Raw genomic sequence first — 12,770 nt, 5'->3', positions numbered from 1 at the left:
AGAGAAGGAGTCTGTCCCCACTGTGAGCACTCTACAGGAAGGTCTGGTGTCCTCCAGCACCAACACAATGTGAACACAACTCACACATGGAACTTTCCAGGTGGCCAGGTTCTCCTGGAAGGTCCCCAGCTCAAGTGGGTGTGTTGACAAAGTGCTTCTTATACTCTACCCATGTCTATGTTTTAATTTGTGGTCTCTGATTACATCTTTATCCCAAAGCTTTAGTGCTAGCCTTTGAAATAACCACAAAACCGTGTCCTTTGAGATTTTCCCCCCATATATTGGGAATGTGGCTCAGTGAATAGAGTTCCCACCTTGTACACCCAGGCCCTGGGTTCAATTCCTCAACACCTCCAAAACTAGGGTGGTGGCACACTGGATGGGCAGGAGAGATGACTCTGTGGGTACAAGGGTTTACCACCAAGTCTGACCACGTGAGTTCAGTCCCCAGAACCCACAGTGGGAAGAGAGAACTGGCTTTCCAAGTTCTCTTCTGACTATCACACACACACACACACACACACAGAGACACACACACACACACACACACACACAGCGGTGCATGCCCTCATTTGCACACCACAAACACACAGTAATACTATAAACATCTAAAATAGTGTAACATTTCCTTGATTATCTTTGTATGGCTTAACTTTAAGTACTGACGGTTTCTCCTCACAGTGTGGGATTTGGACACAGGCAAATTCATCCACTGAAAGTCTGGAGGAAAACTAGATACAATATATGCACTTGTTTTTCCCTGTTCTTCAACATGAAATCTTGTTTCCTCTTTTGATTTTCGTTACATTGATTTACTAATTCTGTGAGGGGATGCGGGTGTCATGATGCCTATGTGAGGCTCAGAGGATAGCTTCTGTGTGGGCGCCATGGGCCCTGGCCCCCGAGTGTGAGTGGCTGCGGCCTTGCTTGCTTGACCTTGATCAGATGTCCTCCCTATTCAGATTCCCTGCCGGTATCCACCCTTCTGAATGCTTAAGGGAAGTTCCTTGTTTGTGTATCCTGCATTTTGGGCGTTAACAACTTAGATGCAAGAATTTAGAACATTGGGTCTGGGATGTAGACCATTGGTAGCGAACTTCTGCCCTCCGGGGGTTCCTCCATTTGTGGTGTAAGCCTCTATGTATTTAAGGTTTCTTCCCTCATTCAATAAACGGCATTCGACATCCAATCGTACGAATGACTCGCTGTCTCTTGTCTCTATTTTTTAATCCGCAGCCCTTCGCTCGGACATGGTGAACGGTTATCGGTAATGCGGGCGTTACCGCTACAAATGGAGGTTCCTACCGAGATCTGGGAAAGAAGGACCAGCTGAGGGACACTCTTGGAAGGCCGGCCGGCATTTTAAAGGTAAGAGTGAATTGAAATGGGTACAGCTAGCTCACAGTGAGTTAATTGGACTGTTGAAGCAGGAAGGCACCAAAGTTAAGAAAGGGCAAGACAGCTAAAGATTTTAAATGAAAAATGAAATCTTCCCAATAAAGAAGAGGGAAGGAAAGGAAATTTCCCGTTAAAAATGGGGTAAAAATTTTAATCAAGAAATAAGAATTTTCCCGATAAAAAGGGGAAACATTTTTGAAACTAGGCCTAAAAGATTGGGGCCCTGTAGAGGAAAGATGAAGGAAAGAAAAAAGCCTCTTCCCGTGGTAATGGAGGAAGAAAAGACTTTTTCCAGTTGTAGAGTTTTCAGGATAGCTGAAAACTCTTGAGTTTTTTCTTCCTGCCAGTGCAGAGCGGCAGCATCTGAATTACAAAGAATCGGCAGGTAGGCCTCATTGCTGCTGGCTGAACAGCAAGGGAGGCCAGAGCTTAAAGTTTTGCTGTCTGTTTGCTTAATTTTGTTTCAAATGTTTTTTATTTTTTCCCTCAGAGTGGGAATAATTCAATATTTAGGATCCCTTCGTGGGAAATGTTTTTCTGTTTTCCCTTATGGTGGGAATAACTCGTTATTAGGTAGTCCCTTCATGGGAGTAGGAAATTTAAACGTAAGTTTGTGTGTGCGGGGCGCGCCCAGCGGCTGTGGCGGACAAAGGCATGCACAAGATAGCCCGAAGCAGCAGGCGGACAGGTACATGCCGGTGGGAGGCAGAGCTGTGATGGAGTACGGCCCAGACAGGTGCTGGCCATAGAGCCCGAACAGTGGGCAGAGCAAAGCTAAGCTGCAGCCTCAGCTCTCACCAAGCGAGCAGAGGCCGGGAAGGGACTAGCACAAAAATTTTTAACCGGGCCTAACTTCTGGTAAAAAATGATTTCGGTCAGGACATTGAATGCTAAGTCAATGCTGTTTGAATAAAGGATGTTCTGTTCTTTTGATTGTCTTGATAAGTGTTTGGATTTTCATGGTAGATAAACTAGAGGAACAAAATTCACAATTTTAAACTATATATTAGGTATGGTCTTGTCTGTTGATCATTACTGAAAATTTGGTTCTGCAATTTAAGTTGCTTTCTAGAAATTCTTGGTTTAATTCTATAAAAATATAACACCTGAAATGGATTGGGTTGTTAGCTTATTAAATAATGTTGCTAAGATAAACCCATAAATATAATCTCTTACTGATAAAGAGGTTACAAAATTGTTTTTCCAGTAAATAAAATACAGGTAAACTGTTTGGTCCACATTGTTAATAATTGGCTATTTGTGTTAATGTGTTACTTGAAATCTATAAAAAAGAAACCTCTTTTTAAGATTTTATAAAATACTCTAGAAGAGTATTACCTAAAGTTTGCCTTTTCAAATCCTATAGAGATTGTATTTAATGCTTTTATAATTGGCATATGTAAAAAAGACCATGGAAACAGAAGCTGGTGATAGAATTGCTCAATTATTATTGCTTTCATATTTTAAATTCAAAATGGTGCCGATATATAGAACTGGAGGCTTTGGGAGTACAGGGAAAAAGGTGTTTTGACAAACAGTTTTATCAATGATAAACAGCCTAAATTAAAAACAAAATTATATGGGATTGAGATTGGAAGATTATTGGATTCTGGTACTGGATATATCTGCAATTTCACAAGAATCCTGAGATCCCAATTGGCCCCTTAAAAATTCTACCTCTAACCAAAAGGTATCGGCACAGCTCAGATGCCATTGCAGAACAGGTTACTTTTAAATTGGAAGGATGAGAAAGGTCATGCAGGAACTTTTCAACCCTTTGTGCTACCTGACATTCCAGTGAACTTGTGGGGACGGGATGTGTTAGACGTTATTGGAACAGTGCTTACTACACAGCCTGTACAACAGATGCTGAAGAGTCAGGGCTACTGCCCAGACAGAGGCTTAGGGAAAATGTTGCAAGGAGGCCCACAACCTGTGGCAGACAAAAACTGTCACTAGAGGTCCTGGAGATACTAGAGGATTAGGGTCTTTTCCATAGAGGTCACTGCACAGCAGCCTTAGATTATACAACCGATAAAAATCACTTGGAAAAGTGATGACCTTGTATGGGTGGAGCAGTGGCCCCTTGCTAAGGAAAAATTGGAGGCTGCGTATGCATTGGTTAAGGAGCAGTTAGATGCTGGACATATCATTCCTTCCACTTCACCTTGGAACTCACCTATATTTGTTATTTAAAAAAAATCAGGAAAATGGAGGCTATTACAGGATCTTAGGGCTGTAAATAAAACCATGCTTCTCATGGGAACAACACAGCCTGGCTTGCCTGCCCCTGTGACAATTCCTAAACATTGGCACTTAATTGTGGTTGACTTGAGGGATTGTTTCTTCATCATTCCGTTGCATCCTCAAAGACAGGCTATAGTAGAACGCTGCCATTCGTACCTTAAAAACTTATATTGCTAAAGTAAAAAGGGGGGAGCTAGGGGCTCATCTTTCCTCTCCACATTCTATTCTTTCCCTTGTTTTATATATTTTAAATTTTTTTATCGGTGGATTCTGCTGGGGTATCTGCTGCAGATAAGCACTGGAGGGCTCCTGTTGCAAATCATCCTCTGGTGCGATGGAAAGATCTTTCTACTGGCACTTGGAGGGGACACGATCCGATGTTGGTGTGGGCCCGGGGATCTGTTTGTGTCTTTCCACAGGACAATGAAATTCCTCTGTGGGTTCCTGAACGCTGTGTGCGCCCTGTGGCTGCTGCTGAATCCCAACATGGCAGAGACCTATTGGGCCTTCGTAAAAAACTCTCCCCTTCTGATGCCAATGGGGATTGAGAGCCCAATACGGCCAGCCTTGGCAAACATTATTGTAAGCCTAGGAACTGTAGCCATGTGGTTGGATTCTTCAGAAGTATGGTAACTTTTTTCAAAAATGTTGAGAATGTATCACACCTTGGAGATTAAGGATAACTCTGAAGGTAAATAAACTTCATTTGCTAACAGTAGCATGCCAGCTAAGCCTTTTTCGCATTTTGCAACCCCCCTCAAGCTGGTGCAGTACCTACTTTTCAGGAATGGCTCTGTGCAACATTTATTTGCCTCCTGAAATTCATCTAGCCTTTTTGAAGATATCTCAAAATTTGTGAGCCTGAATGTAGCCATTATTGAGGCCATTAGTTCTGCTCCTTGTTTGCTGTTTTTGTTTTCTGTTTTCTTTATGTTTCTCAGTTGTTCTCTTGCAGACCTGCCAGCCTAAGTAGTGCTGGGATCAAGAAAAATGGGCCTTGGTGGTTCGTTTTCCTGGAGCCGTGTCCATGCCAGTGGACCGTGGCAGCTAGACACAGATGATGCTCACACGCTCCAGAAGAGACTCTGACATCGCTGTTGCCATTGTTGCTGTTATAGCAGTGGTGGCCACTGCTGCTATTGTTTCTGGGATTGCTATTTCATAATTGGTTACTACAGCTAGCACAATGGAGACCCTGGCAGCAAAAGTAGCTACCACAGTTAGTTAATCTTTCTTCTTATTGGGCATGATAAATTTAATTCCACTTTTATACATTATAATTGGCTTTGAAAGTTGAAAAATTATTAAAACTCATGTTCCATTTGCCTATGGGATACCACCTTACAAGGACTCCAATTTACAGTAAGGCTCGTTTAAGAAGGGAATGGTTCAATTGCCTTTAGCCTCCTGGCTATGGGTGGGTTCGGACTTCTGTTGGTCTTTTCTGTGTCACACAGATTGCAAGCCCAGTGCCACTTTGAGATCTTTGGCAACAGTCACTCTACAGCTCACATGGTTGAGTCTGTATGATAATGAGTATTCAGAGACGGGTAATGCTTGGGGGGCTGCCATCAACCTAAGACAGAGCACTTATGTGGCCTGGACAGGTGCCTCTATGACGGGTAAGGTGGTCTGCTGGTCCCATGCAACCTAAGTCAGAAGCTCATTTAATAAAAAGGGGGGACCTGTGGGCGCCATGGGCCCTGGCCCCCGACTGTGAGTGGCTGCGGCCTTGCTTGCTTGACCTTGATCAGATGTCCTCCCTATTCAGATTCCCTGCTGGTATCCACCCTTCTGAATGCTTAAGGGAAGTTCCTTGTTTGTGTATCCTGCATTTTGGGCGTTAACAACTTAGATGCAAGAATGTAGAACATTGGGTCTGGAATGTAGACCATTGGTAGCGAACTTCTGCCCTCCGGGGGTTCCTCCATTTGTGGTGTAAGCCTGTATGTATTTAAGGTTTCTTCCCTCTTTCAATAAACGGCATTCGACATCCAATCGTACGAATGACTCGCTGTCTCTTGTCTCTATTTTTTAATCCTCAGCCCTTCGCTCGGACATGGTGAACGGTTATCGGTAATGCGGGCGTTACCACTACACTTCTGGGAGTTGGTTCTTCCTTTCATGTGGCTTCCCTGGATCAAGCTCAGGTCATGAAGCTTGGGGACAAGCCCCTTCACCCCTCTGAGCCATCTCGATGGTCCCCTTGGAGACCAGTGGGTTTGGACTTTTGCGTTTGAAGGTTCTCTGTATTCCTGGAATTGGCTCACAGGACAGCCGGCCACCCTGACATTAGAAAAGGCGTTTACTGCCCTGATGAGTAGCAGCGTTGCCTTGGGTTGCCCCGGCCAGCGGAGTCTGCAACAGGGACCTAAAGGGAGGGCCGGCGAATGAAAGGGACAAGAGACACAAAGAATGAGAGCAAGACAGGACGTCTGATTAAGCTCCAAAATTTTATTTTACTCTCAAGGCATATATAGGTAGGCAGAGGGGGTTGTGAGCAGGAAGGGACTTAATTATGGGAGTTGCAAGCAGGAAGGGACTTAGTTATGGGCTGTTCGGCCCAGCAGGGAATGTTGCTCTGAAGGTCATCTATTTACCCTTGTCTAACTGCCTAATTGCTTAACTGCAGCTCATTCACCTGATGTCTGAGGAGAGGTTCTGGTATCTGTGGGAAGAGGTTTCTGGTGCTGTGGAGACTTAAGCAGGGCCTAGATCTAAGAAAAGAGGAGAGAAGCCCAAATATGGCAGCATGTGTGTCAAGGGTCCCTTAGGCTTATGGCTCCCATCATCTCCTCCCTTTTAATTATTTATAAAGGTCCAAGGTGGCGCTACAAATTCGCCTGGTGGCGATGGGCGTTAACCAAGGAGGGGAAACATTGCCCTGATCCTCCCGGTTTATTATAGGTGTCTTTTGCTGGAGGAGGGGCCCTGGATGTATTCATCCTTAGACACCAACCCCTATGCAATCAGGGATATTCCTGGGGGACCCAGAGGCAGAAAGCTTGGTCCTCCCCTTGCAGTGCCATGGCCTCGCACCTTCCTTGGTACCCAAGCTCTTCCCAAGTGGGGCAAGCTTGCATGTTTCTGGGTTTTCATCCAGTTCCCAAAGGACAGTCATCGCTGAAAGGCTCTGAGTGGCCTTGATCGGCAAGATCAAGCCAACGATAATGGACCTGTATAGGTTTGGATGCTAGGGAGTCTATTTGTTTTTTGATGAATTGGGTTAGCCTGCCAATTACAAAATGACCCAAAGTTACCAATAACAAGATGCTGACTAGTGGTCCTGTGAGAGGAATCAAAAGGGAGAACATGGATGATCTCCACCAGTCATCTGCCGTGGCAGAGAATCGCTGCTTATGTAGCTCTAGGCTAAGTTTATGTAGCTTATTTATCTGGGTTTCTACCAATCCAGACTCATTAATATAATAACAACACTCTTCCCTCAGAAAAAGGCATTTCCCACCCTTTTCTGCTGTCCGCAGGTCCAAGGCCCGTCGGTTTTGTAGGGCAACCTGTGCAAGGGAGGTTAGCTGCCTCTGGGGGGAGGACAGGGGTGCTGCAGAAGCCCCAGTTGCTACCTGAAGTTGTTTGGATGGGAGAGCTGTTGTTATGAGGGAGTTACCCAGGGCTCCTCCTGCCAAGCCTGTAGAGACCAGGGAGGTGGTGAGGGAAATTCCAGCCACAAGGGGCAAGAAGACAGCGTTTTGGCTTGGGCCATTCCATTCTCTCCCAGTTACCTGTCCCTTAGCAGGAGAAATGGCGTCATGAATTGTGCAGTCAGAAGAGGGGCATCCTACGCTTTCCTCCTTCCAATCAATTTTGGAATTTTGGGCAGTCTGACCCGACCAGAAAGAGAAGAAAAAGAAAAATTGTAAGTGGACGATATAAACTGCAGTCAGGTTGTATTCCTCCCAGTCCTTGTTGACTTGTGGGTGTTGTCAAATGTTGATCTCACGCCACCACCGCTGCCGGTGTGATCTCCTGAAGCTTATAAGAACCTTCTTAATAGACAAAATCTTAGACATGTTATCAATACAACAGTGGTGAACTTTATCAGAGCAAAATTATGAATCCTTGGAGCCTCAACAAAGCATCAGGATAGTCAGAGAATGAAATCTGAAATGTGTCATTTATATATCTCCAAAGTCTTATATATCTTTTGACAAAAATTAATAACATACCTTTAGAACAGAATCTTTAGTTCAAATCATATTTCTATAAGTCACCATGCCTTGCTGTTTCCAGTGTGGCCTTGAACTCACAGAGATCCAGGTTGATCTCTGCCTTTGGAAGGCTAGGATTAAAGGCGTGTGTGCCACTATTTTCTGGCCTCTATATTTAGTGGCTGTTCTGTTCTCTGACCCCAGATAAGTTTATTAGAGTGCACGATATTTTGAGGAGCACAATAACATCACAGTGCTGTGTGGGGAGGTGGAGGTTTAAGAGGTGTGACTTGCTGGAGAAAGTGTGTTACTGGGGAGGAGGGGCTGTGAGAGTCAAACCATCTGCCTCCATGTTGCTGTCTCTGCTTCCTGTTTGCAACTGAAGATGTGAGCTCAGCTTCCTGCTCCTCCACCATGCCTGCAGCTCTGGCCTTGATTGTCTGCCGTGATGCACTCTTATCCACTGGAGCTGTAGCCCAAAGAAACCCTTCTAAATGTTGCTTTGGTCATGGTGTTTTATCATAGCAACAGAAAAGTAATTAATACAAACATAATTTAAAAAATAAAATTTGAGATGGTGTAGACGAGGCTAGACTTGAAGTCACAGAGATTCACATTCCTCTGCCTTCAAAGTGCTAGGAATAAAGTATGTGCCAGTATGCCACACTAAAAAAAATAAATAAATAAAAAATAAATCTAAAAAACAATAGCTTTCCTCTCTGTTCCTCTCCCCTGCACTCTGGACACCTTCCCTTCTGCCCTCACCTCCCCACACAACCTATCCTTGTTGATTCCCTTACACTGTATCACAGGCATCTTCCCACCACAGCACTTGCTCAGGGAGACCAGCAACTCTGTATCACTTGCTAGTGTGTCTTGGAAACAGGACTCCATCTCACATCTGTAACAGTCTCTGTGGATTGATCACAATGGATACTGCTGTGTCCCCTGCTTGAGGAGTGGATTTCCTCCACCCCAAATGGAGACAGTGACAGCTGACCAAGGAAAACATCCATCCAGGGTCAACTTGGTGAACCCTGAACTCACTGGTCACTCACAGGAGCCTGGGTGAGTCAGGGGATAACCACTTAGCTACCCACCCCAGTGTGCATGTCACTCACACAGCTGCATCACTGCAGTCCCCTGCTCAGCTCCCAGCAGCTCCACTCAACAGTCTCCTCTCCCTCAGGAACTGCAGCTGGTTTAACCCTGAGAGGGAAGCGCTACATTGTGTCAGCTCCGTGAACCTGTAGCTTCTTGTGTTTCCTGAGCCTCCTTAGCTCCTCCTGGCTCCAGCAGGGATGTTTCAGTCTAGAGGAAAATTCACACCCTCACCTCCCTCTTCTACAGAAGCTGCCTTGATTAGCACAACCTCAGGCCACATGCTGGTGTGTGGGGTGCAGCACCAGGTCCCCTCACACTGAGGTCAGAGTCACCTGAGCTTCCCCTCAACAAAGCCCTCCCTCCCTCCCCACCTGCCTTTCTGTCTTTGATCCATGATCCTATTTATTTTTTTATTCATTCATCAAACATTTATTGAGTATGAATGTTTACTAGGTCCGAGGCACTCACCATCCCTCACAAGACAAAGATGGCTGCATCATGACAGAGATTGTCACCTTCTTGGTCTTCAAACATCTCAGCTAAACTCCTGGAGCTCCTGACTCAAGGTCACAAAAGTAGAAGAGAAAACTGCAGGGGCAGGAACCTTGAGCAGGGGTGAAGTAATTTCCATCTCTGGTGCTCCCACAATCTATTTTATAAGAGGTTCGTTAATTTTATGTCTATGAGTGTTTTTCTTGGCTGTATGTGTTTGTACCATGTGCCTATCTGACGTCCACAGGGGCAGTGGAAGCCATGGAACAGGAGTTATGGATGGTGTGAGCCATGGTGTGGGTCCTGGGATCTGAAACCTGGGTCCTCTGCAAGAGCAGCAAGTGCTCTTAACCCCTGAGCCATCTCTACAGTCCCTGGATTATGTCTTTTAAATAAATCTCCAGTCGACTCAGCCTGTAAATTCCTGAGTAACCACTGGGGGCAGCACCAGGATTCCCAGAGTCAGGGAGGGAGAGGGGACCTTGGACAGAACACAGATCCAACAGGACAGACTGAGATGAGACCTGTGGATCCCTCCTCTCTGCTCATCCTACAACCCGGGTTAGATTCTGAAAGATGGGAAGAAGGAGAGAACCTCAGGGAGGGGCCTGAAAGGAGGCAGGAGCCCAGGAGACTGAAGTTCATGTCCTCAGCCCCGTCTCCTGAGTCAGGGGCCTACTTTGTTCTTGACAGAACAAGGATAGACAAACACCTCTTAATGCTGTCACTCAGGGACCCCAAGGGATAATGAGTCAGGCACCACTTACAGGAACAAGAACAGGCCTAGTCCTCCATACAAACTAAAAAGACAAGAAATAAACAGAGAAGACACGGTGAAGAGCCATGGCCAGGTCAGAGCCCAGGCTGACCTGTCACAGCAGCCCTGGCTGCTCACAATCCTGGGAACAGGAAAAGGCTCTGTCATCCCAGTGTCCCTGTGATCACAGACTCTCAGCATGTGGTTCAAGTGATGAAGAGAACAGAGCCAGGAGGTGACAGAGCTGAGGAGTGACCATGTCACAGCCAACAATGGACTGAGCTCCACCTGGGCACAGTCCTGTTCACACTCAGCTCCCACAGCCTCATCTTGTCCACCAGATACACACAGCACAATGAACACAGATTCTGGAAGGTTCTCCATGATGCCATTTATTTCCTCCACAAGCTCTAAGTATCTCAATCCTTTAATTTACCCATCAACCCACCAGCCAGATCAAGGACATGAACAACCAAGTTCACATTCAGATTCTTATTTTCAGTGGGGAGTCAGGGGCTGCAGCTCAGGGCAGCATGGAGGTGACAGGATGGAGATGTCCCCTCCTGCCTGCTGGACCAGGAAGGTTGGCTGTGGAAGGGACCACAGGCAGTGCAGGGAGAGGGTCCTGGTGTGCAGGGGGGGGCTGCGATCCCCAGTTCTTCACATTGAGCCCACAGGGTCACAGGGAACATCAGACACTGTTGCTGAGAGTGAACTGAGGGGCTCAGGATGTCACAGGAGAGGCCTGAGCACATCTCTGTCACTCTGTCAGGACAGGCAGCTGTCTTCCCGCTACAAACAAGAGTCATGAACAATCACTGTGAAGACAACATCCCAACAACCCACCACTCACTCAAAGGGGGTTCTGGGAGTCCCTGAACCCCAATCATGTCCACTTCCCCTCCCCAAATCAGTCCCCAGAGTGTCACCTTCACATCCTGGGAGAGACACATCAGAGCTCTGGGCACTGTCCCTGCCTAGGGTGAAATTATATATAGTCACACGAAGGTGAAAACATGGCTCTAGAAGATTTCACTGGAGGAGGTATTATGGGTTGGCAGAGCTCCCCAAATATTCCAGCTTCACCCCAAGGGCCTCAGGGACAATCCTGCTCCCCACACTTACCTGAAGCTGGAGTATAGTTCCCTCCTTTTCCACCTGTGAGAAGAAAAGCTGTGAGAGACCAGGGAAGACCCTGACCCTAGGAAGCTTCCAGAACTGACAGCAGACCCAGGTCAGAGACAGGAACAATGAGGGGTGTGAATGTTTCCCATTAGTGAGGCAGAGCACACTTCTAAAAGGGGCTGAGAGAGAACCAGACCCTGCCCTTTCCTACCTGTGTTTCTCCTCATCTTCACAACAGCCACCACAGCTCCAATGATGGCCACAGCTCCAATGATGGCCAAAGCTCCAATGAGAACCTGAACAGTAATGTTTGCCATGATGGGGACAGTGGACTGAGGAGGCTCTGGAAGGGAAGGACAGGAGGGGAAGGTGAGGGTCATGACCCCAGGTCTCAGCCTTGACCCTGATCAGGGTCTATAGAAGGTTCCAGCTTCCCCTGACCCCAGCTCTGCACCCACACCCTCCTTACCCCATGTCAGGGTGAGGGGCTCAGGAAGACCCTCATGGTGCACATGACATGTGTAATTCTTCTCCTCCCCAGCAGGAACCACCACAGCTGCCCACTTCTGGAAGGTTCCATCCCCAGAAGGTCTGGTCTCCACCAGCTCCATGTCCTGAGTCTGTTCCTCCCCATCCCTCTGCCAGGTTATGGAGATCTCAGCAGGGTAGAAGCCCAGAGCCCAGCACCTCAGGGTGCCTTCTCCTTTCAGTGTGGGGTGATGGGTCACATGTGTCTTTGGGGGATCTGTGAGGACGAATTAATAAATCCCTCAATTAACAAGATAAACTGAAATCTGCAAATACAATGTTAAACCAATGATGACACTGAACTGTGTCTGTTTGGACAATTCTGTCATCACACTAGTGATCTCAGGGAGAGCTGGTCCCCTCATCACAGAACTGCACATTTACAGTTATGCTCACCAGCATAACTGTCTGTCCAAGTGAACAGCCATCACCAAATGCAGCAGAAATGTGGTGAACCTCTGACACTCAGCCAGAGAAAATGAGTCCCCAAGCCCTGCCTCTGGGGGGACAAGATACAAGGTATTGTCACCAGGACCCCTGGAAGTGTGCTGTGGAGCCCAGGGCAGCACTCCCTGGGACACAGCAGTGCTCACAGAGGTGTGTGGATCGTCCCTGTCACTCCTGTCCTGGAGCTGCAGAAGACCCTGTCTCTGAGGAAGTTCAATTCCTAATCCACTGAGCAACACTGTGACTTGTTGGGACTGAGGGAGAACAGGAGGGCTCTGGATGTTAATATGTCAGGAAATAGTCTAAGCTCACAGGAGCCTTTCTAGTGTAAAGGAAACACTGACTTGTCTAATTATCCAGATTAGCAGTTCCCCCTGGCTCCTGTGGAGACTGATACAGATGATAAAATGAGAGGGAGAGAGAGAAACAGTATCACCCCAGTGAGGGGGATAAAAAAAACTGACTAAAAGCAAAATGACATCTTACAAAAAAAAAAAAAAAAAAAA

The 12,770-nt window shown here is 46.6% G+C and overlaps 2 protein-coding genes and 1 pseudogene across 5 annotated transcripts in view; all 3 read right to left on the bottom strand.

The window, feature by feature from the left end:
* Positions 1–12,770, bottom strand: part of LOC143269903 (H-2 class I histocompatibility antigen, Q10 alpha chain-like) — a 175,075-nt pseudogene that overhangs the window by 31,707 nt on the left and 130,598 nt on the right. The window lies entirely within an intron of this gene.
* LOC102926614 (H-2 class I histocompatibility antigen, Q10 alpha chain-like) overlaps positions 1–12,770 on the bottom strand; it is a 139,416-nt gene that overhangs the window by 31,707 nt on the left and 94,939 nt on the right. The window lies entirely within an intron of this gene.
* LOC102915969 (H-2 class I histocompatibility antigen, Q10 alpha chain-like) overlaps positions 1–12,770 on the bottom strand; it is a 46,135-nt gene that overhangs the window by 31,707 nt on the left and 1,658 nt on the right. The window contains exons 4-8 of one of the 3 annotated variants that reach the window (XM_076557306.1): positions 11,759–12,034; positions 11,501–11,632; positions 11,290–11,322; positions 11,094–11,141; positions 10,537–10,956 (exon numbers count right to left, since the gene is read on the bottom strand). In XM_076557306.1, the coding sequence (XP_076413421.1) occupies positions 10,925–10,956; positions 11,094–11,141; positions 11,290–11,322; positions 11,501–11,632; positions 11,759–12,034 (521 nt within the window). In that variant the 3' untranslated portion in view covers positions 10,537–10,924. Of the gene's footprint in view, positions 1–10,536; positions 10,957–11,093; positions 11,142–11,289; positions 11,323–11,500; positions 11,633–11,758; positions 12,035–12,770 lie in introns of those variants that run through there. The other 2 variants (XM_076557303.1, XM_076557305.1) reach the window with 2 other exon arrangements.

Source organism: Peromyscus maniculatus, chromosome 21 (genome assembly GCF_049852395.1).
Source record: "Peromyscus maniculatus bairdii isolate BWxNUB_F1_BW_parent chromosome 21, HU_Pman_BW_mat_3.1, whole genome shotgun sequence".
In the NCBI taxonomy this organism is placed as follows: domain Eukaryota; kingdom Metazoa; phylum Chordata; class Mammalia; order Rodentia; family Cricetidae; genus Peromyscus; species Peromyscus maniculatus.
The sequence above is the reverse complement of the archived record's forward strand: the minus strand, read 5'-3'. Positions and strand labels throughout refer to the sequence as shown.